A 22795-nucleotide genomic window follows, 5' to 3' on the forward strand; every position below is an offset into this window, starting at 1 on the left:
TCTTTCCTCTGCTGTTAGTATTTGTGAAGCTGTGATTGCATCAATATTCTTGGGCTCACTTTAGCTTCAGAGTAGCTCTGCTGTTTCCCAGCAATATATAAAGCAACAAACAATGAAACACGTTGATATCTTTTTGGCACCCTTCAACATGCAAGGGCAGTGTAATTAGATCCAGACCATTGATCAGAGACCACAAATCTCAATGTCTGTTGAATGTTGTATTTGTTTATACTACTGCTCCCCAAGTAGTTCTCAATACCAGCTGCCATTTCCACTATGATTGAAAAAGCCCCATTTTGTGCAGAGTGGTTTCCACAGCAGTCTGATCTAGCAATATTTTGTTGATGCTAGTATCATTGCGAAATAGATAGGGAAGGACTGTACAGGCCAACAATAGCCTATAATAATAATAATCCTTGCATTTGATATAGTGCCTTATCACATGGTTGAAACGTCTCAGAGCGCTTCACAGAATATACTGTAAAGTGAATTGACTGTATATTTTGTGGGAAAAGTGTGCCAGCAGTGACCCACAAACAGCCGTGGATTGAGTGACCAATTTATTACTTTTATTTTTTTTGAAGGGATTATTACACCCAATAATCAACTAACAATTGGGTTCCTACGTACTGCTAGGTAAACAGAGGCATGTGGAGTAAGGAAACTTGTCTAACGTTTCGCCCTGCCCAGGTGGTCTCTCTTGCGAGGCGAGTGCTCTAATCAATATGCTACGGGACTCCACAAAATAGCTATAGCACTTTACTGAAACGCAAAGATAAGCATGAGAGTTTCTGCTGCTGCTCCATCAGCTTGTTGCCAAACACATGCCACCTCCAGCACCTGAAATTGGAACCACCGAATCAGACAGAAATTTACAACACAGAAGAAGGCTGTACAGCCCTTTGGGTCTGTGCTGGCTCCTTTAAGAGCAATCTTTTCAGTCCCATTTACCTGCTCTTTCTCCATAACCCTAGAATTGAGTCCTTTTCAGTGTTTTTAGTATTTATCTAGTAATTCTACTTCAGACCTAGCTTGTCAATCTACTTTGTTTTAATGATTATATTGGTATAAAATTGTGTAAAATTCTTAAATTCAGTCTTAACTTGGCACGGGTTCAGCTGTTAAAAAGAACCGGTTTCCAAATTCTGACAAGAATTTAAGAAATTTTCACAACTCTTAAATTTGAAGACAAAATGGTTTCACACAAGGTGATTTGGGGGTCATAGACGCACATTCTGAAACCTCCTTTCAGTCATGCTCTCTGCTTGGTGAGACACCAATGATAGTTAATTTGCATTGCTGATTATCTACTGACTTCAGAGCTGTGGCCTGGTAATAAACTGGCAATGTAAATATTTAAATGGAGCTTTCATAAATCAATCTGAATTGTTCACTGTGGGGAATAAATGAGAGACACTGATAGCAATAGCTGAGAGAAAAGTCAGGCTTTTATCCTAAACTAGAAGCGTCAACATTGCTGCTCACCCTCTGCTGATGGGCAAATGGTGCGTTTCCAAGAGAAGTCGAACAGTAACAGGGGAGAAGTGAGACAGATGGGTGTAACTCAGTTATCTTGTCCTGTAGCTCAGTGGTTAGAGCACTCGCTTTGCAAGTGAGAGACCTGAGTTCAATTCCAGGCAGGGCGAAACCTTGGGCAAGTTTCCTTACTCCACACAGAGCCTAATAATAATCCCTCCAAAACTAAAAACAATAATTAAATTGGTCATTTTCAATCTACGACTGTTTGTGGGACATTGCTGTGCGCAATTGGCTGCCGCGTTCGCCCACAAATATACAGTCAATTCACCTTACAGTGTGTTCTGTGAAGCGCTTTGGGACGTCCTCCCGACGTGAAAAGCGCTATATCAAATGCAAGGATTATTATATTATTATTATTATTATCTTCTTAATGCTAATATAATAATAATAATCCTTGCATTTGATATAGGGCCTTATCAAGTCATTGAGACGTCTCAAAGCGCTTCACAGAATATACTGCAAAGTAAATTGATTTTAATTTGGGGCGCAACGTGGCAGCCAATTGTCCCAGAAACGATCGTTGACTGAGTGACCAAAATATTATTATTGTTTTGAAGGGTTTATCGCAGAAAACGATCTGTCAACCGACTAACAACCAGGTTCGTACTGACTGCCAGATAAACAGAGGTGCGCAGACTAAGCAAACCTGGCTAAAGTTTTACCCTGCGCGGGAATCAAACCGGGGACGGGGCGGCGGTCTTCATCTTCCTCGCAAGGTGAGCGCTTTAACCTCATACGCTCAATATGTGGGGTCCTGTAGCTGAGTGGTTGGAGCACTCACTGGAGCATTGCACACTATCAGCAATGCTAAAGTGGGAGGGATTTGCTGCATTGAAGGCTTTCCAACTGCAGATCTGACATCACTATCAGCATAAGGTGCAGGAACAGCCCTCAAGGGAACAGTCTGACTGAGAGTGACGCTGCTGTGAGTACCGCACATCTCTCTCTCCTCTCTCTCTCTCTCTCTCTCTCGTTATGTAGCAAAATAAATCCATCGCTAATGGCCGATTGGGATCTAATCCTCTACATTTGTGTTGTTGTTTTCCAGGGCGGCTGTCGCTATCTCCAGGAAATATATACATATATATATATATATATAAAACACAGGTAGGAATTCCCTGCGGGTTTTACAGCACCAGCTGTTCAAATGCAACCAGTCTGGTGTGTGTGAGGGTGTGTGTGTGAGGGTGTGTGTGTGAGGGTGTGTGTGAGGGTGTGTGTGAGGGTGTGTGTGTGTGTGAGGGTGTGTGTGTGAGGGTGTGTGTGAGGGTGTGGGTGTGTGTGAGGGTGTGTGTGTGTGAGGGTGTGTGTGTGTGTGAGGGTGTGTGTGTGAGGGTGTGTGTGAGGGTGTGGGTGTGTGTGAGGGTGTGTGTGTGTGAGGGTGTGTGTGTGTGAGGGTGTGTGAGTGAAGTTGTGTGTGTGTGTGTGTGTGTGTGTGAGGGTGTGTGTGTGAGGGTGTGGGTGTGTGTGAGGGTGTGTGTGTGTGAGGGTGTGTGTGAGGGTGTGTGAGTGAAGTTGTGTGTGTGTGTGTGTGTGTGTGTGAGGGTGTGTGTGAGGGTGTGTGTGTGTGAGGGTGTGTGTGTGTGAGGGTGTGTGTGTGTGAGGGGTGTGTGTGTGTGTGAGGGTGTGTGTGTGTGTGTGAGGGTGTGTGTGTGAGGGTGTGTGAGTGAAGTTGTGTGTGTGTGTGTGTGTGAGGGTGTGTGTGAGGGTGTGGGTGTGTGTGAGGGTGTGGGTGTGTGTGAGGGTGTGGGTGTGTGTGAGGGTGTGTGTGTGAGGGTGTGTGTGAGGGTGTGGGTGTGTGTGAGGGTGTGTGTGTGTGAGGGTGTGTGTGTGTGTGTGTGAGGGTGTGTGTGAGGGTGTGTGTGTGAGGGTGTGTGTGTGTGAGGGTGTGTGTGTGTGAGAGGATGATGTACCTTTCTGCTGTGGCTTTCTTTGCACTGTGATGTGATCGTCGATGAAACAAAGACAACATGTCTTGTTTTTTGGGGGGAGGGGGGAGGGGGGAGGTTGGGGTTTGCAGGTTTCTCATCCAGGTGTGAATGTTGGGAGGTGACAGTGGTGGGAACTCATGATTTCCCTCCTTTTCCCAGAGAGCAGTTTCACTCCCCACTTCACCTCTTACTTCCTTATCTGTCAGTTCCAGTCCAGGGAATTTGCAGGAAAATGTTGTTGTTGTTGTGAGTTGGGGCTGCAGTTGATCAACGTTGCATTTATTTATTCATAAGTCAAATGTATCCAAATTTGACAGCCTCCCACCCAAAACTCGTGCCAAAAAAGAGTATGGTGATAAATAACAAGTACGCGAGAGGGAAACACCCAAGTTGCAATGTAGTTTTTGTGGATTTGTGCTTTTCTGGTGAGGGAGGGACTTCTCTCCACATGGCTGCAAAACCAACATGATTTGTATATCAGCTTTGCCTAAAGACCTTTGCTGTTGTTATTATGGCAACATGGTCAAAACAGCCCCAACACTTGCTCTCCCGCGCTCCCACATTTTGGAAGAGTGGTCAGACATACAGCGAGGCTCCCAGTGGCTATCAGAATAGTAGCAGTGGATGGCTTCAGAGCAGAGGGGTTTGGGGAGATACGGCAGGAGATTGCAACGTAACGACCACTTGGCCAGAGACAATGAAAGGTGCCTCAGATCCATCTTCAAGTCAGACACATACAAAATTACGTTTGTATAACACCTTTCAGGTCGGGAGGATATAATGAGGCATTCAGTGCTAAAAATGAGCCAAAGGGATTTCTTCATCTCGACCTATCTTGTGGTTTTAATTGTCTGAGGCCATTTACAAAACTGTTTTCAAAAGGGGAAGAAGGGGAATCTATATCAGAGCAAACAAGAGGATCTGGGTTCGATTGCCAGGCAGGGCGAAACCTGAAGCACTTTTCCTTATTCCACATGCCTCTGTTTATCTAGCAGTAAGTCATCGATCCGTAATAAAAAGCTGTGACGTTTTGAGATATCTCTACAACGTGAAAGGCTATATCAAATGAAAGGATTATTATTATTATTCATGGAGTCCTGCAGCTCAGTGGTTGTAGCACTCGCCTCGAAAGCAAAAAGACTTTGTTCGATTCCAGGGCAGGGTGAAATGTTGGGCACGTTTCCTTACACCACATGCCTCTGTTTACCTAGCAGTATGTAGGAACCCAGCTGTTAGTTGATTAGCGGATTGCTTTTCCGTGAGTGATAATCCCTTCAAAAAAATAATAATTGCTGTGCGTAATTCGCTGCTGCGCTTCACACGCAAGATATACAGTAAATTCACTTTAGAGTATATTCTGTGAAGCGCGTTGAGACGTCTTGAAGACGATAAAAGGCGCTATATCAAATGCAAGGCTTATTTTTTATATTATTTATTATTATATCCTAAGGTAGTTTATTGAATAATTATAATGCTTCCGAATAAGGGCTTAATTTCTTCTCATTCTGCCTATCTCACAAAATGATTTTTCTGTTCCTGTTAAAATTAACATCCAACAATGTCCCCCACATCCAGCCCCTGTGGCCCAGCAGAAATCTTGTGAGAATGGGCCTCTGCTTGGTGCCCATGTCTCCTGGGGAAATAAAGCACCTTGAGAATCATGGTTATGAACCTGCATCGCTCACTACATGTATGATCCAATACCAGAGAACTTCAGTGCACTGTGCTCCACCTCTTCCTTTCACCTCCAAAAATGAAACCTTTGATGTTTTCTCAATTATTTAGGATGCATTTCTGGAGTAAGGCGCTGCGTCACATTTGATGTTTCTTATCAATGTCTCCACTCCAGAAGGTGGTGACTCAGGCTTCATGTATAGCTTCACTAGCGCTGGCAGTTTTCTAGTGCCTTATCCATTCTTCATGTCTGAGTCTCAAGAAATAAAGTATTGCCACTCTGTGCACCAAAGGAGGACAGCCCAATGGACCCTGATGCACAATGAATGTCCACAGACACTTTCTAAGTAAGAGTCACTGTATAACAGTAGGAGCACTGGTCTGTGATGCTGAGGCCAATTATCACGTCCACATAAAGTCTCCAGTTGAGATCAGTCCCTCATGCTCATGTTATTGATGTTACATCACTCATGATCTCATGCTGCTTCAGTATCACCAACTAGATTATGTCAGCCTCAGTTTCATCCATATCGTGCTGCAGCACTTGTTTACAGGAACTTTCCTGTTATGTCAGTCAAATGTGTTGGAGTAGTGATTATCGCGTCCCCCAACTAGACATGACATAATGTCTATGGCTTGGCCACCACGGTGGGTGGGTCTCAATGGTGCTGCTACGTCGAGTCCCTTCTGTGGCTGTTCTAGACTGATAGCACTTTAAGCGATGTAATATTGATGTTATCTGTCACGATGAAAAAAAATGACTCTTGAGGCATGGAGCACATTTCTACACTTGATGAAATTTAAAAACAGTCCATCCATAGATGATCCGTTTCCCCTTTTAACAGGAGCACTGAAATACCATGGCAACTTGGAGCAGTTGTGACCCGTGCAGGTCATGTTCACCACATGAAGAGAAGAGCAGCGAAGCAGACGCAGGTTTGTTTCTATTTACTGTAAACAGCAGCTTCTCTGATGACACAATGCTTATACTAATGTGGCACTGAGCTGTGCAGACCGAAAAGCTACAGGTTTGAGTGGTGAGTAAGCTGACCTGAGACGAGGGCAGCAGTTGTGAAGCTATTGCTGTATTCCTGGCAGGAGAGGAAATCAGCTTGGGTTCCTACTTCAGGTTGCTTGTGTATGGATTTCAGTCATACAATCAGGTTCAACTATGATGACACCACAGACAAACTAATACTCGCAGGCGTTCACTGTGGAGGGTGACATGAATAATCCCTCCCCGCCCCATGTGAATGGCTACAAAATTTTGAATTACACAAAAAAACTGAATTCATTCATGACTTTAGCTACAAATATTTAAATTTCAAGACCCATCCCAAGAAAGAAAACAATTGTATCCCTGGTTATTTCCTAGCTTTACTGAGTAAGAGTATCTCAGCTTTACTGAGTTCAGGTACCAGTGCAGTCAGATACATTCATATGTACATCATTGATATTTATAATGTCTATCTGTTCAGGTGAACGTTAAAGATCCTATGATACTCTTTGAAAAGAAAAGCAAGTTTCTCCTGGTGTCCTGTCCAAGAATCCTCCAGATATTTAATCATTCACTTCATGGGTTTGTGGGATTGATGTTCTGCTCTGCGCAAATTAGCTGCTGTGTTTGCCCAACAAACACAGTCACTATACTTGACAGCAATTCCCTGTAACTTGAGATGATTTGATTTTATCAGCACTAGATCAGATGTGAAAATTATTGTTATTGAGTTGTGTAATTCAATAATAATAATAATTATCTGATCTCGTGCCGATAACGTCAAAACATATGGCAGAGTAATTTAGATGTTTAGTTATATGGATATGTAACAATTATTAGAATGGTATTGTAACAATACCATGAATCCCTTGTCCTCACAAATACAATTAATTGCTTTCAGAGAAAAAATCATCTCTCATGAAGGACAAAGGGTTCACGTAAATTTAATAATAATAATCTTTGCATTTGATATAGCGCTTTTCACATCTTAGAGACGTCTCAAAGTGCTTCACAGAATATGTTGTAAGGTGAATTGACTGTATATTTGTGGGCGAAACACGGCAGCCAATTGCACACAGCAGTGTCCCACAAACAGTTGTGGATTTTGACATGTAGTGTAATCTTCAGTTTCACACCAACATTGAAGTAATGAGAAATAAAAATCATGCACTACTGGATTTCATCCCAGTCAGTGGGTCACAGCTATCCACATGTGTGTACTTTACACAGGTACTAATTTTCAGTCAGTTTTCAAAAGGTCCGTATAATCCTTGCATTTAAGAGGTTCCAAAGCGGTGAGGGCGAAGAGATGAGCATGACACATTCCTTATGGCAGCCAGTCTAGGTCCTCACTGGAGCAGAGTGCATTGCAGGAAGTAACCTGTAAGGCAACAAATTAGAAACTTGTTGAACTTGCTAAATTATGTGAAAGCATCAATGTTTACACTCAGTAAATTGTGGAAATCTAACTGCAGTCGCCAGATGATAAATGAGCTCTAGATCTGAACAATCACATTCGGATAGATTATAGAAAACTGACGGTTACATTAATAGCCCTTTAAACACCAGTGTTTACTGTAATACAAGATGATGTGTTCATTAGGTAAGATCAGCGTATCCTTCGATATGCAAACACCCAGTTCTTCTACCCAGATTTGTTTAATATTTGTGTTTTATTTGGATTAATTGTTGAGCTATATTCTAAACAAAGGTAAATCTGTGGGTCAAGCAGTTTCAATATTATATTCTGCACCAATCATTGAGCCACTTACAAGCTCATCAGAAACCTTAGGCAAATTTCCTTACTCCACCAGTTTCTGTTTACCTAGAAGGAACCTGGTTAGTCGATTGGCGGATCGCTTACCGGAGGTAATAATCTCTTCATAAAAAAAATGTTCATTCAATCCACGACTGTTGTGCTGTGCACAATTGGCTGAAAGTACACAGTTGATCCACTTTACAATATGTGAAGCACTTTGAAACGTCTCAACGACTTGATAAGGCGCTATATGAAATGCACGGATAATTATTATCAGAAAACACCCAGGTGCCAACTGCATGTAAACAGGTGTCATACGGTCCAAGATTGCAAATATAAATTTACTGCATGTCATCTTAATCCCACTGCAGAATGGCTCGTGTGGTTGCACTTTTATTGGTAGAGGAAAAGTTAGCTGGTGTTTTTACCTTACAAGCAACAAATTCTTGCCTGTTACCAAGCCAACAGTTCAGTGTGCAACTCAGGTGGTTCTGAGACACCTCTCAGCAGCCAGAGCTTAACAAAGCTGTCAGGGCTTGTCTTGTCTGGGAAATGGTGGCTGGCACGATGTGTAAAAAGTGAGTGGAGGGGGAGTGATAAAACAGCACAAAACAATACAAAGGACAAGACCGGTTATAGAAAATATCATTCAACAGATCACTCAGAAAGGCAGCTGGCACAAGGCCATATAATTCACCTGTTCATGTGTGGGCCCAGCAGCTTGCAAACTTATATTCAGTGCTGGGAGGTTTCTTTGCTTATTTAGCAAGCAAATCCTCGACTCTTAGGGAGTAAAATTTGTTATCTCGTTATTTAAGCGCAATATGTGAAAAGCCTTCCCCACCCCTACCCCCACCACACACCCACACAGTGAAACCACTGATGTTTTGACCCAGCAGTGGGGTGACCCTGTGCATTGAGGTGGCTGTTACTCTGCACGTCAACAAACCATTTCCACGAGAACCTGCTGATGAATTATGTTATGTCCGCTGGACCTTCAAGGCACCGTGTGCATCTGCTTTCATTTGCATTGGTATTCAGACAGGTTCGGAATCGGAACAGCCAATCTTTGTTCCATGAAAATGTACACAATTGATTCTATGTATGAAATATAGATTTGTAGACGATAAGATTATCTATACTAATAAAACGACAATGTCTGTCTGTGTGTGTCAGTGTATCTGACAATCACCAATAACCGATTGACGTAGAAACATGATTTATACCTCATCGGAAAGGGCTTGTAACTGGCAATGTCATGGGCGTATTTTTTGGGGGAATCTCCTATCGTTGATGAGCTACATTAAAAAATGCTTTACTTAAGCCCCATAATATGAGGTATGCATCATATTCTGCAACTATGTAATGACAGAGGAAAGCACACAGGATTCAGAGAGATACATCTATATTCTGCAACAAGTTTATAGCACTTTTTTCTGGTTGTCATGGGAGCTAGAGTCAGAGATACACTGAGGGAGACAAAGAGGGAGACTGAGATAGTAAGAGAGACTGGGAGAGACAGAGAGAGAATATATTATAAAGTGTAGTGACTGTGTGTTTTGTAGGAGAGATAGAGAAAGACTGAGAGAGAGAGAGAGAGAGAGACTTGGATAGTGAGAGAGACTGAGATAATGAGAAAGACTGAGATAGTGAGAAAGACAGAGAGAGAGAGAGACTTAGATAGTGAGAGAGGAACTGAGAGAGAGACAGAGAGAGACTGGGAGAGACAGACTGAGAGAGAGAGAGAGAGAGAGAGAGAATGAGATAGTGAGAGAGAGAGACTGACAGAGAGAGAGAATGGCATTTTTTGGGGGATCTCCTATCGTTGATGAGCTATGTAAAAAAATGCTTAATTGAGCCCCATAATATGAGGTATGCATCATATTCTGCAACTATGTAATGACGGAGGAAAGCACACACGGTTCAAAGAGCTACATCTATATTCTGCAACAATGGCTGAGGCAGGATCCATAATAACTTTCAAGAAGAAACAACAACAATAACTTGCATTTATATAGCACGCTTCACATGGGGTAGCGTCCTGGAGTGCTTAGATATATACACAAAGAGCGATAATCTGCAGGGCTATGGGGAAAAGGCAAGTAAACTGGGACTGACTGGATTGCTCTTTCAAGGATCTGCACAGACGTTTCTTCTGTGCTGTAAATCTCTATTGTTCTAAACTGAACGAAAAGGAGAATATACTTGAACTGCAATTGACAGATACGATTTGCGGGTGGGAGTTACTCTTACAATTGCTTTTCCTTCAACTTTTAAAACTTTGGGAAATCATTTGTGAGCGTAAAACGATTCAGTGGATTGCTTTGCAATGTGGTGGTAGCATTTAATGCTGTTTGTGTCATCTGGTCAATACTGCCTGGTAAATGTTTGCATATTTAAGTCTCGCTGAGAGCATTGTCTGAGGGCGGTTCAGTTGTCTGTGTGAGGGAAGTATTTACTCAACAGGTGTTTCAGACCTGTTGCCATGCAGTCCAGCCGATGCCTGCATTGTGCATTTTGGTTGTTTCGATCTTCTGCTGGTCTCCGGTGCATTCACAATGTGATGCATAAAACAACAAAGCTGCCAACTGACGAAAAGTGTCTCTGTCAGTGAAAGAAACGTGTGTCAGCATCAGAGAGCAGACCACAAAAAGTAGCTAAAGAGAAACGCACAAAAGTTCCTCTGCCTTGTCTGAGAATGAGGTCGAATTTGGTTGCAATTCCTGTTGCTTTAAAAGCTTAATAAGCCTCTGATGTGCCTGAAGTGCAGTGGTAGAACTCTCGCCTCTGATTCAAAAGATTGTGGGTTCAAGCCCCACGTCAGGACTTGGAATCACATAGTCTAAATTGATACTCCAATGCAATTCTGGGGATTGCTGCATTGTTGGAGGTGCTGTGCTTTGGATGAAATGTTCAACTGTAGGCTGTTCAGGTGGATGTTAAAGATCCCATGCCACTATTCGAAAAGAGAAAGGAGTTTCTTCCGGAGTCCTGGACAACAAATATCCCAAATAAAATAGGTTACTTACTCAGTGGCTGTTTCTGGGACACCGTTTTCCCAACAAAATACAGTCAATCCACTTCACAGTATATCCTGTGTAGCGCTTTCAAACGTCTCGACAATGTGACCAGGCATTACAACAAATGCAAGAATTATTATTAGTATTGATAGCTGCAGTTTCGGCTAAGAAAGGTTGCTTATGGAATCCTGTGACGTATTGGTTAGAGCACTCGTCTCGCAAATGAGAGGACCTGGGTTCGATTTCCAGGCAGTCAAATCTTAGGTAACTTTCCTTATTCTACCACCCTCTGTTTACCTAGTAAATAGGAACCTGGTTTTTACTCGATTGGCAGATTGCTCTTAGGGGTAATAATCCCTTAAAAACCTATATAATAATAATAATTTGGTAACTCAATCCAGGACTGTTTGTGGGACACTGCTGTGTGGAATTGGCTTCCCACAAAATACACAGTCAATTCGCTTTACAGTATATTCTGTGAAGTGCTTTGAGACGTCTCAAAGATGTGATAGGCGCTATATCAAATGCAAAGATTATTATTAATATTATTAGCTTTTCCACGCTATCTGAAGTTTCTGTTTAAAAAGAGCCCCAAGAATCACTGGAAAAGCAGAGTAACATCAGTCCTTCATAAGAAGCTTTTAAACATGACAGCTTTTCTCCTCACATTAAATCCACTCACAGTGGTATTTTCATCCGTCACCAACAGCAATACCTAACTCTAGGCCGACACTCTCTTTACCAGGCTGACACTCTAGTGCATTGCTGACTGGGGACTGTCAAAAGTCAAAGAACTGTCTTTCTGATGAGACGTGTAGGTGGACGTTAAAGATCCCATTAAAAGAGAAAAGGGACCAGAGTTTCTCTCTGTATGCTGGTCAACAACTTTAGTGAGGATAAATTGGTCATTCACTTCATGGCCTTTTCTGGGACTTTGCTTTGCTCAAAATGACTGCCGTATTTACTTACAAATACACAGTAACTATACTTGATACTGTACTCCCCAACTCCTCCCTTCATAAGCTGCAGATCATCCAGAACTCTGCAGCCCATGTCCTCTCCTGCACCAGGCTCCGTGACTCTTTCACCCCCATCCTCACCCGACTCCACCAGCTTCCCATCACACAGAGGATAGTTCAAGACCCTGAACTTCACCTTCAAAGCTCTCCAATGCCTTGTTCCCCCGACCAACCTGCCCGCTCCCTCCGTTCAGCGGGCTCCGGCCTGCTTCACATCCCTTGCCTCGCCCGCCCCACCGGGCCTTCAGCCACTTTGCCTCTACTCTCTGGAACTCCATCCTGCAGTCCCTGCACCACGTTCCCTCCCTTGCCTCCTTCAAGATCTGTTTCAAGATCCTCCTCTTCGACCGTGCGTTCGATCAACCTCCATGCCCATTTCATTTAACCACCGTACATTAAACTAAAGGCATATTGATGTAACAGAATAACTAAATGGGAAATAATTCTGCAATGGTCTGGTTTTCTGATGCTCTGGAATTTACCTTTTATCTTGTGGAGCTGATGTCATAACACCACCTGATGCACTTGCATTGTACACAGGCACAGTTGTTCACATATCATGGCTACAGTTTTACCTATTGAACCTGTCTCAGGGTTTAAGGGTGTCGGGAAACCTTGTTAGCCTGCATGGATGAACTAAGCATTTATTAAGGCAAACATGCAGGTGAGTGTTTTATTGCTTCTGCTGGTAGATGACCATCCGCATTTACCTGTGTCAGTGCTGCAAGGCTAATGCAGTGTACAAACATGTCAGGAGCAGAATTAGATTTCAGTAGGATTGAGGTAGAAATCAGGACTGAGGGTAATCAACAGCTGAAAAAGGGGAGTTAATGAGGCCAGGATGCTGGACTCATTCAAGAATCAACTTAGTGCTTTCATGGAAAGAGCTTTAATGGAAAAGCATTTGAAGCTTTAAAATTTTCTCTTGTAAACTTGTGAACCTGTGCTGTGCTGTTTTAAAAGAGAATGAAAATTATTTTCTTTTTCCGTCAAGTTTCAATCCCTGCTTCCCTCACTGTTGATCAATCATTATCTGGTTGACCCGACTGATGTAGTCACTACTTTACAGGTTTCCTCTGTTCTCCACAGGATGGGGCTCAGACTGACAGGTATTCATTGACGAGGTCAGAGTGTGAACGTGGATCGAGGCAGCAATTTAAAATAAGACTCAAAGAGGAGGAGGGTTGTCGTTATCAGGTTGCTGCCAAACAGGTTTTGCACCTCAGCGGTCTGTGACACAATGAGGTGGCAGTAAAGTGACAACAATGAAACTAATATGTAGCATAGAAAAAGGTTAACAAGGTCCATTGAAAGAACAAGAGAAGTGGATTAAAGATAATAATCACCGCAGCAATTGAGCATGCCAAATTTTTTAAATGAGAAACTTAAAAAGATAAATTTGCTGCAAGTTTGCATCTGTTACTGTGAGCTGATGCCTGGAGGGGATAATTATATTATGGAAACCTGTCCTATTTATTGTGTTCCGCTGTGCTCTTCGGTTTACTTAAAAGGATGGCAGATGAGAAATAAAGCGGAAACAGCAACATAACACACTGACCAGGCAGCGCACAAGTTCAATTTATTCCTTATCACTATTTCATGTATTATAGTAAAGTGTACATGGGTGGGAAAAAAAGTCTCCCCTGACACTCCTGTGCAGCACTGGACTATTAGAGGTATCATCCTTTGGATGAGACAGTAAACTAGTTCTATCTGTCTGTTCAGGTAGACATTAAATATCCTATGACATTATTTGAATAGAGAAGGTGGTTTGTCCCATTGTCTTGCCCATTGATCATTTATTTCGAAGTTGTTTGTGAGCCCTTACTGTTACAAAATGGCTGCTACATTTGCTTACAAAACCAGTCACTGTACTGTGGCAGTGATCATCTTATAAGGTGCTGTGAGATATGCTCGGTGCTCTATTAATGCAAGTATTATTATATCAAGCAAAGGCATGATTGAACTGGATTAATCTTCTCACTGAGACTCAATATATAGGCTCACACATGAATAGCCACGTGTGTCAACAGAATCTAGGTAAGCAAGAATTGAAATGGACTAACTCATTGTCTATGATTTTCTTTTTATTTACAAGTAGTTCAAGCTAATGAATTTCAGGCACAATAGTTATTTTTTGGTGGTGGTAGGTAGTGGGGTGTGGCATACAGAACTCAGAGATTTTGTGATAAAGCACTGCATGGTTTAACACAAGGCCTCATTGAGCAGTTTGTTTAAGGCTCTATTTCTGGTCAGTTAGGTGATCTCAGCCAGAACTGGACATAGGGAGAGGGCAGGACATAGCCGGAGAGCAGGATCAGGGTCAGGCATGATACCAACCACATCAAACATCTTGACGAAATTTGCTGCCAAGGTTCGCCCATGAATATCCTGTGGAACTGTTCCCATGTAGAAGGAAAAATACATCTAATATCTTAAGGAGAGGAAGAAAGTGAGGAAATTGGTGGCAGGAAAAAAATGGAAACTGAAAATGTCTCCTATTGTGGTGAATGGTTAGTGTAAATCAGTGGTACTGGAGGATAATCTCAGTGGCATAATAATAATAATCTTTCTATTTCTATTTGATACGGCGCCTTATCACGTCTTTGAGGCGTCGCAAAGCACTTCACAGAATATATTGTAAAGTGGCTTGACTATATTTTGTGGGGGAAATTCAGCAGCCAATTGTGCACAGCAGTGTCCCACAAACAGTCGTGGAATGAGTGACCATTTTTTTTTGGAGGGATTATCCCCAGAAAGCGATCCACCAATTGACTAACCACTGGGTTCCTACTTACTGCTAGGTAAACAGAGTAAGGAAACTTGCCAACAGTTTTGGCCCGCCTTGGGAATCGAACCTGGGTCCTCTCACTAGCGAGGTAATTGCACTAACCACTACGCTAAGGGACCCCACAAATGTTGGTTGCCAAAGGCACATAATAATAGTCCTTGCATTTGATATAGTGCCTTATTACCTCAAAGCGCTTAACATATACTGTAAAGTGTATTGACTGTATATTTTGTGGGCGAATTGCGGCAGCCAATTGCACACAGCAGTGTCCCACAAACAGTCATGGATTGAGTGACCTTTTTTTTGGTGGGATTACCACGGAAAGCAAATGATTATTTATTCAATTAAATTTTAGGGATTATTAATCCCAGAAAGCAATCCGCTAATCCGATTATTCTGGGGAAAAGATTCACCCCTTACCAGTATAGCCTCAATTTCTTTCTGGTATCAACCACCTCAGCAGAGGGAGGACTTTCTCAAGGTTTGTCTCTCGCCCCCAACCCCACTCCCTCCCCGCAATGCCAGTCCTAGTTGAGAAAAAAGATAAGAAAGGCATCTAACCGCTTGCTGCCCGGCCAAGAGAGGGAACAACACAAAGGCAAACATGTGGTGACTCCTTTGATGCTGAAGCATCTAACCTCGCCACACTTACCATTGATGGAGGGCAATGTCTCCAGAATCATCTTCCCTCACCTTCAGGAGCACAAAAAAAACATTGCCGAGTGTTGTGCTAGTTGCACAACAGTATAATATAATTAAGGTACAATCTGTTGTTCGTGGCAAGGCGCCATCAAGTAACTGCGTGAGAAATAGTCAGGGCCCACTAAATGACTTTGCCTTTATTTGTTTACTGTTCTTATCTGAATTGATGACTCTCCAGTCGGTTTACTTTCCACCCACAGAGCAGAACATGGTAAAAGAAGCAGAGGATGTCTTTCGGAATTATGTCTACCAGCGTTACCAAACTGAGGTAGAAGAGAGAGTACAGGATGGATTTGTAACACCGGCCATGCAAGAAATGACAGTCCAACAACAGTCTGGGCTCAGGTATGAGGAAACTAATATGATTCTGTTCCTGAACACAATCAGAAAGTGTGATGATTTGGGGGTTACATAAGGAGGAAGAGAATTAAGATTACGTGTCAAAGTAAGGCAAATACTGAATCATTTTTTCAAGTGGAACAGTAAAAGGTCTGAACAAAACAGATTTACAGTGGCACAAGTAATACTTGTAACAAGTAAGAGTAAAACAAAATTGATTACTCAGTCCAAGCCTGTGTTAAGTGTTCTCAGAAAACATACAACTAAATGAATGGTTACTCCATTAAATGTTATGTTTGTCAGACAGAAAAATCCAATTAGACTTTGTTCCAAACAAAACACTGCCGCAAGTAAAATATAGACAACCTTGTAAATGTTTAACATCATTAATATTTCACTGGGATCTGCATCACTTCTGATCCCATCCATTGTTTAAAGGCAGTAAATTGCTGTATCAATTCAAATTTTCAAGACTGAGGTCGATAGATTTTGTTAGGTAAGGGGATCAAGGGGTATGGAGCAAAGATGGGTAACTGGAGTTGAGGTATAGATCAACCATGATCCAATAATAATAATAATTGTTGCATTTGTTATAATTCCTTATCATGTCTTCGAGACGTCTCAATGCCCTTCACAGGATATACTGTAAAGTATACTGACTATTTGTGGGTGAAACTCGGCAGTCAATTCTGCACAGTAGTGTCCCACAAACAGTCATGGTTAGAGTGACACAATTTTTTTTTTTTGAAGGGATTATTATCCCCGGAAAGTGATCCACCAATTGACTAATAAGCGGGTTCCTATTTACTGCTAGGCTAACAGAGGCCTGTGGAGTAAGTAAACGTGCCTAACGTTTCTCCCTGCCCGGGAATCAAACCCAGGTCCTCTTGCTTGTGACACGAGTGCTCTAACCACTAAGCTACAGGAGTCCACATACAGGAACCTTGCCTGTGGACCCCCCTCCCCATTCATTCAGCCCACGCTGATGTTCTCATCAGTGGAAGCCTCCAGGGTTTTGGTGACCAGCACAGTGCCGATTGTGCGGTTCCTGTCTCTCAATAGAATGGTGGAACGGGCTTGAAGGGCTGAATGGCCTACTCTTGTTCCTATGTTCCTGTTAGCAGCTTCGAAATGTGACTCACACTTTTATAATGGGTAAAATTGTGGCATGTTTGCCACAATAGGTGGCAAATTATTGTTTGGGTCTCGGAACCTTCAAACATATCGAGCACGTTTGCCTGTGAATAAATGTGAAGCATTAAATGTTGCAAAACGATTTCGGATGAACAACAACAACAACAACAACAAGATTCCATTTATAAAGCACCTTTCACGTCAGGAGGACGTCCCAAGGCACTGCACTGTTGGGTCATGAAGTCCCTTCACCCCAATTGATCTCGTTCTACCAACTCTACAATGTTCCCAACACCGCATCAAACTATGTTGTTAAATTTCGCTGATTTCAAAGTTTGAACCCAGGTAATATTTCAGAAACCCAGACGCTCAAATGCGTCTCCAACTTTCAGTGAACTGCACTCCAGTTGCTTAACATCAACTACAGTGAGAGGTGGGAATTCTAGCCACTGGGAAATACGTACACTATTAAAGGATACCAGGAGAGGCTCTGAAATCAAAGGGTCTGGATCACTCGGATGTTTTTGTTGGTGGTGGAGGGGAGTAAGTTGTGTCTACGGAAGGAAACAGAATAGTCAAAGATAATACTCTCTTTTCTGTGTTTCCCTTGCCAGTTCCACAATGCAGATAGGGCGTCAGCTGGCTGTGATTGGAGATGAGATCAATCAGCGATACAAGTGGGAGTTTCGGAGTGTGCTGGCATGGAACGCACTCACACTTGAGAATATCTTCGAGTCCTTCTGCAGTGTTGCTGAAAGGTATGGTCTCAGCTCCTAATTTAGGCCATGTCTTCAGCAACACAAACCCAACAGCAGCCTCAGCTGTTGACATGTTCCATCCAGGTGCACAGCAACAAACAGCAACATTTATTTAGCATTCTGAATTCAATTTCTGATATTAAAGCTATTTTCCATATGACATGACTCTAGTTACCCTCCCATGGAATGGCTGTTTGTAGGAGTTTTCTGTAGTTAATATGACTGTTACGTTTACCTGCATAAAACAGTCACTACACTTGATGATACGGTCTGTAAAGTGCTTTGTGGTGTTTTGACGTAGAAGCTACACAGGCAAGCTCTTTGTATCTAAAGAAAGGGGCACTGAAGAAAAAACAAATCGAATAATCATAAAAATAAAAGAATTAAGGATTTAATTTAAAGGGTTCAGAGATCAGTTTGTTTCTGAAGCTTCTACCCGTTTGCTGACTGCAAGCGCTCAGTCAGATTTTTACAATTTTTCCCTTATTTTGGAAGCAAATTGTATTTAAAGATAAATACCTCAATTGTGTTTGAGGACATTTTTAAAGTGTGCAAATGCCAAAAGAACTGAATTCAGATTGGGAAGATATCATATGCAACATGAAACCAGAAGTACCAGGTGGAGCTCCGTATGTGAGTTCATAATTACTGTATACATTCTTTCTGTAAGAACATTAGGCAGTCTTGTTTTATCAAGCAGTGAAACTATTGAGCAATTGAGGCTGTTTACAAATAACAACTGCATTCCATATTAATAATGTAGAGTCCTGTAGCTCAGTGGTCAGAGCACTCGCCTCGCAAGCAGGAGACCTGGGTTCGATTTCCGGCAGTGAGAAACCTTGGACAAGTTTCCTTGCTCCACACGCCTGATAAGAGTCCCTCAAGAAAAAAACACGATAATAATTTGGTCATTCAATCCACGACTGTTTGTGGGACACTGCTGTGTGAAATTGGCTGCCATGTTTCACTTTACAGTATATTCTGTGAAGTCCTTTCAGATGTCTAGAAGATATGAAAATCGCTATATCAAATGCAAGGATTATCATTATTATTATTATAATGTACGCTCATTAACTTTGACATGCTAAAGTTATTTATGAATTTTGTACCTCGCAGGCTGTTTGATGCTGGGATCAACTGGGGCCAAATCATTGCTCTGCTGAGTTTTGGCTACAGGATGTCAATTTACATCCATCAGAGAGGAATCTTGGGATTTTTTGGCAGAATTGCAAAGTATGTCGCAAAGTTTATTTGGAAGAACCAAATAGCACAATGGATCATGGCGCAGGGAGGCTGGGTGAGTATGCAGTGCAGTGTGGCTGCATATTATTATACAATTATGCACATTATTATACAATTACATAACAAACTCTTCATAGCATATTTGATAAATGATCAAATAAAAATGGATCCTGTATAGTCTTCCCAATATGAAGGGCTGCTATTGTTAGTTGTACTTCAATCAAGTAGAATAATGTAATAACCTAGAATTCATACAGTGCCATTAAACTAGGACAAATACTTTAAAGCACTTCATGAAGATGATGGGAATGACTGAGCAGGGAGGTGAGGAGGGGAATTTGAGTGTCGACTGACAGTGAGGCCAAAGAGATACATTTTTGAGAGGATTTTGAAGGCAGGAGGAGGAGGCACAAAACAAGTGATTAAGTGATCTCTCCGCTAACAATTTCAGAGGGATTTTTGGAAAGAATAATATAAATTATGCACCTTGTAGGTTCAGATTTTATAGAGCTCTGCAGTCCCGATTCACTTATTAAAGTTGTTGCTGCGAGGTGCATACTCACTCAACCCCAGGTGGCTGGTGCAGGCTGATATTTTTCCACCAGGGTTTTTGTTTATGAAGCTGTGTTTACCTAATCCTCAATTCCTGCAATTATCGTATAATATTCAGTCAGGTACACAATGCTTTTGTGTATGCAACAAACATTCATAGGCGACTGTCTCACTCCATACTTTGCGACTGAGGTATTATTCTAAAAATACACCAGATATTTGGGCAGACGAATGATGCTGGAGAATACAGAATAGAATAAATGGTTCTAGACATACCATTTAAACACCTCAACATTATTACTAGACACAAATCAGATGACGTGCTGGACCAGTAAATCAGCATTACTGAAGCATCTATCATACGCTGTCAACCAAGTGCTGTTCCATAACCACTGTTATGACATGTTATCTAATACCCACTAGACTGTCCTGTAACCATCAGTCGCACAACACAAATTCCTCTATGATCTTTTGCCCTATTTACACTGCCAATCAGCGTAGTTACAATTCAAAATAAATGCCATTAAATATACACAGCAGCACGAGGGAAATGCGTGGAATTGCAAAATATGGGTCTCATTTGACAGCTTTGTAGTAGGAGGTCCATGATAATGGTGGAAGGAGAATAGCTCAGGTGGCTGTGGTAAAGGCAGTGCGCATTGTAAAGTGAATTGACTGTATATTTTGTGGTGAAATATACGTTACTAAAATTGGCAGACGTAATAAAAATGGGGCTTAATGCAAATGAAACACTGCAGGCAACCACAAGAGTCGTGACAGTGTTGTACAAAGCAAAACCTTAGTTAGAAACGCCCCAGTGATGGCACGATAGTGCTACACAATGCCCCTTATTGCGAGGATTGTAAGACTCTCACAAGCAGAGCAGCTGGACATTTTTAACTGAGGGCTTTCTCTTCTTGCGTGCAGACCGCTGCCTTTTCCGTGGAGAATGCCAGCCTGAAGTATCTGTGCGGCATCGTGGCTGTGGTAGTGCTGGGCGTGGCCATTGCCCACGGGGTTTACAAGTAACGAGGAGTCACGAGTGCTGCGTCAAAGCTGGTCTTAGGCCGAGCAGCACGGCACGTTTCACCCAGGTGGTGGACCATTGTCTTTTTCTAAATTTGAAACGATCGTGTTTGTACTCTAAATAATTTAGCTTTGGATATTTAAACTGTTTGTGGGAAAAGTGCTGGGCCACATTTACATTTTCTAAGTAAATTTTTTAAAAATAATAATAATAATATAAGGATTGCAAAAGTCAACGGATGGCCGTTACAGGTAACGGCTCCGTTGATGGTATTGTAAGTCTGTGTTGAGTCTATTTTTTTTTGCTATCGTGTACTAATCCTGGTGACACAGTTCCACCTATCATGTATGATCACTGGTTGATAATCCAAACTGAAATGAATTGTTTTTCCAGAAATGGGCTTTGGTTTTGACAAACGAATAAAAACATCAACAAGCCAATGCACATTGCTTTTCTCTTGTCGTGACTCATGTATTATCTTTTAAAAGACAATTATTTGCACATCGGTGCCACCCAAATTCCCAGTGTAACAAGCTCATAGTCTGGAAGGTTGCAGGTTCAAATCCTGGTCTGTACTGGTTTTCTCTTTTCCAGATGACTACATTCTGTAGCCATCAATGGGGTGGCTATCAGTCACGATTTTCCAACTGAAGAGTTTATAAACAAACTGGATGCAGGCACAGTGTTGTCACAGTGCGGCATGGGACACTGGGGTGGGGGTGGAAGAGAGAGTCAATTTTAGATGAATGCTCGACCTCTTTTATTGGGGTTATTAATGTAGATATCCTGTATGTATTGAGATTTTGTGCAAAGTGGGAAGCTTTTGCCTTAAGCGCATTTGTGGTCTAGGAACCAAAATATAGTATAGAGCAGTAAGGACAGCCTTGGCGACACAAAGTCTGTGACCTGGGTAAGTTAATGAAACAAAAAGGCGGGAAAGGATCACATGTGTCCTGGAGCAAGAAACTACAATACAATAAATTGGAAAGGGGAGGAGTTAAAACTTTAAAAGGAGGGGGTTTGCTGATCTCGGGGTCACTCTTCGTCTTGTATGTCATCAAGGAGGTACATGCCTGACCTGAAAACCTTGCCTCCAGGTCAAGATTGTTTTTTCTTTGCAGACTAACTTTGGGTAAAGCAGCTAGTGTGATAGTTTAGTGTCAGGGTATTTTCTATTCCTTAATGTTGCGACAGTTGTATAGGGTTAAGAGTTGAAAACATACCATTGAGTTTTCTATACAGTGCTTCTCAAGTCTCTGTAAACATCAAGGAGGGAGGGACGAAAAATAAATAGGTTACTGTGCAAGTCAGCAGTCTGGTAGTGCAAAGGGCACTGATGAAAGCATCCCTTCGTTGCACAATTAAGCATTGTGATTACCTGACGTGTGTATTCTCATTAGTGGAGTTTCAATAACAACATTACATTTGTTTAGTACCTTTCACGTTGGGAGGACGTCCCAAGGCGCTGATACTGAGAGAAGGGCTGATACAGAGGCCAACTAGTACACCAAGCACTTTATCAAAAGCTGGATATACAATTAGGGGTGAGAACCGTTGCATATCCCACCATCTAAATGAGGCTGATCAACAAAATGGGTTTAAAAACAATTAAGAAGATATTGGAGGTGGGGAGATCTCCCAGGTGAGGTTACAGAGTCCCCAGGAACAGTTATGTGACATTGCTGCATTCTCTGAATCCAATTATCATACTGACTTACAATATACCTCACAGAGCATACAACCAGAGCAGTAAAACAGAAATAGTCCTACAACCTCCTCCCACAAAGATGCCCATAAGACTGGAAAGTTTTATCAGTCACTCAAGGTTTTTTGGAAAGATCACTTTATTTTTTTCATTTCGGGCACTGTAAAGGCGTAAATTAAATTTAACACACAACAACTCGGATTTATATAGTGCTCGCCACACCAAACGGCATCTCAGAGCACTTCACAATAACGGATCCTGAGGCCGAGCCAGGGGGAGGAGGAAGGTGACCAAAGTCACGATTGAAAAGAAAGGTCTTTAGCCGAGACCTGAAAATAGGAAGAGAGGGGGCGAGGCGAAGGGAGTGAGGAAGGGGGTTCCAGAGCCTTGGGGTGTAGTGGCTGAAGACACAGCCGTCAATGGTGGAGCGGAGGACTCGGGGGATGAGGAGGAGACCTGAGGGACGCACAGAGGAGGCAGTGGGTGGTGGAAAAAAGGACTTTGGGATTGTTTTTTGCCTCCAAGATGATGTTGGAGTAGAAGGCTGTTTTTGCACGCGTCAAGGAACAGTGGTAGCTGTGGAGATGTTCAAGCCACAGTTGGTGA

The 22795-nt window shown here is 42.2% G+C and overlaps 1 protein-coding gene across 2 annotated transcripts; it reads left to right on the forward strand.

Moving 5' to 3' along the window:
* The first annotated feature begins 2404 nt into the window (after positions 1-2404).
* LOC103181832 (bcl-2 homologous antagonist/killer) lies at positions 2405-20928 on the forward strand. 2 transcript variants are annotated; one of them, XM_007898547.2, is made up of 7 exons: positions 2405-2464; positions 2588-2646; positions 5990-6080; positions 15633-15777; positions 17520-17663; positions 18780-18960; positions 20385-20928. In XM_007898547.2, exons 3-7 carry the CDS (start codon positions 6005-6007, stop codon positions 20484-20486), a joined length of 648 nt encoding a protein of 215 aa, XP_007896738.1. In that variant the 5' UTR covers positions 2405-2464; positions 2588-2646; positions 5990-6004; the 3' UTR covers positions 20487-20928. The 2 variants fall into 2 exon arrangements, with proteins under 2 accessions (XP_007896738.1, XP_042191614.1); XM_042335680.1 differs by lacking the exons at positions 2405-2464; positions 2588-2646 and adding an exon at positions 5279-5491.
* The last annotated feature ends 1867 nt before the right edge of the window (positions 20929-22795 follow it).

Source organism: Callorhinchus milii, unplaced genomic scaffold (genome assembly GCF_018977255.1).
Source record: "Callorhinchus milii isolate IMCB2004 unplaced genomic scaffold, IMCB_Cmil_1.0 Scaffold5, whole genome shotgun sequence".
Lineage (NCBI taxonomy): Eukaryota > Metazoa > Chordata > Chondrichthyes > Chimaeriformes > Callorhinchidae > Callorhinchus > Callorhinchus milii.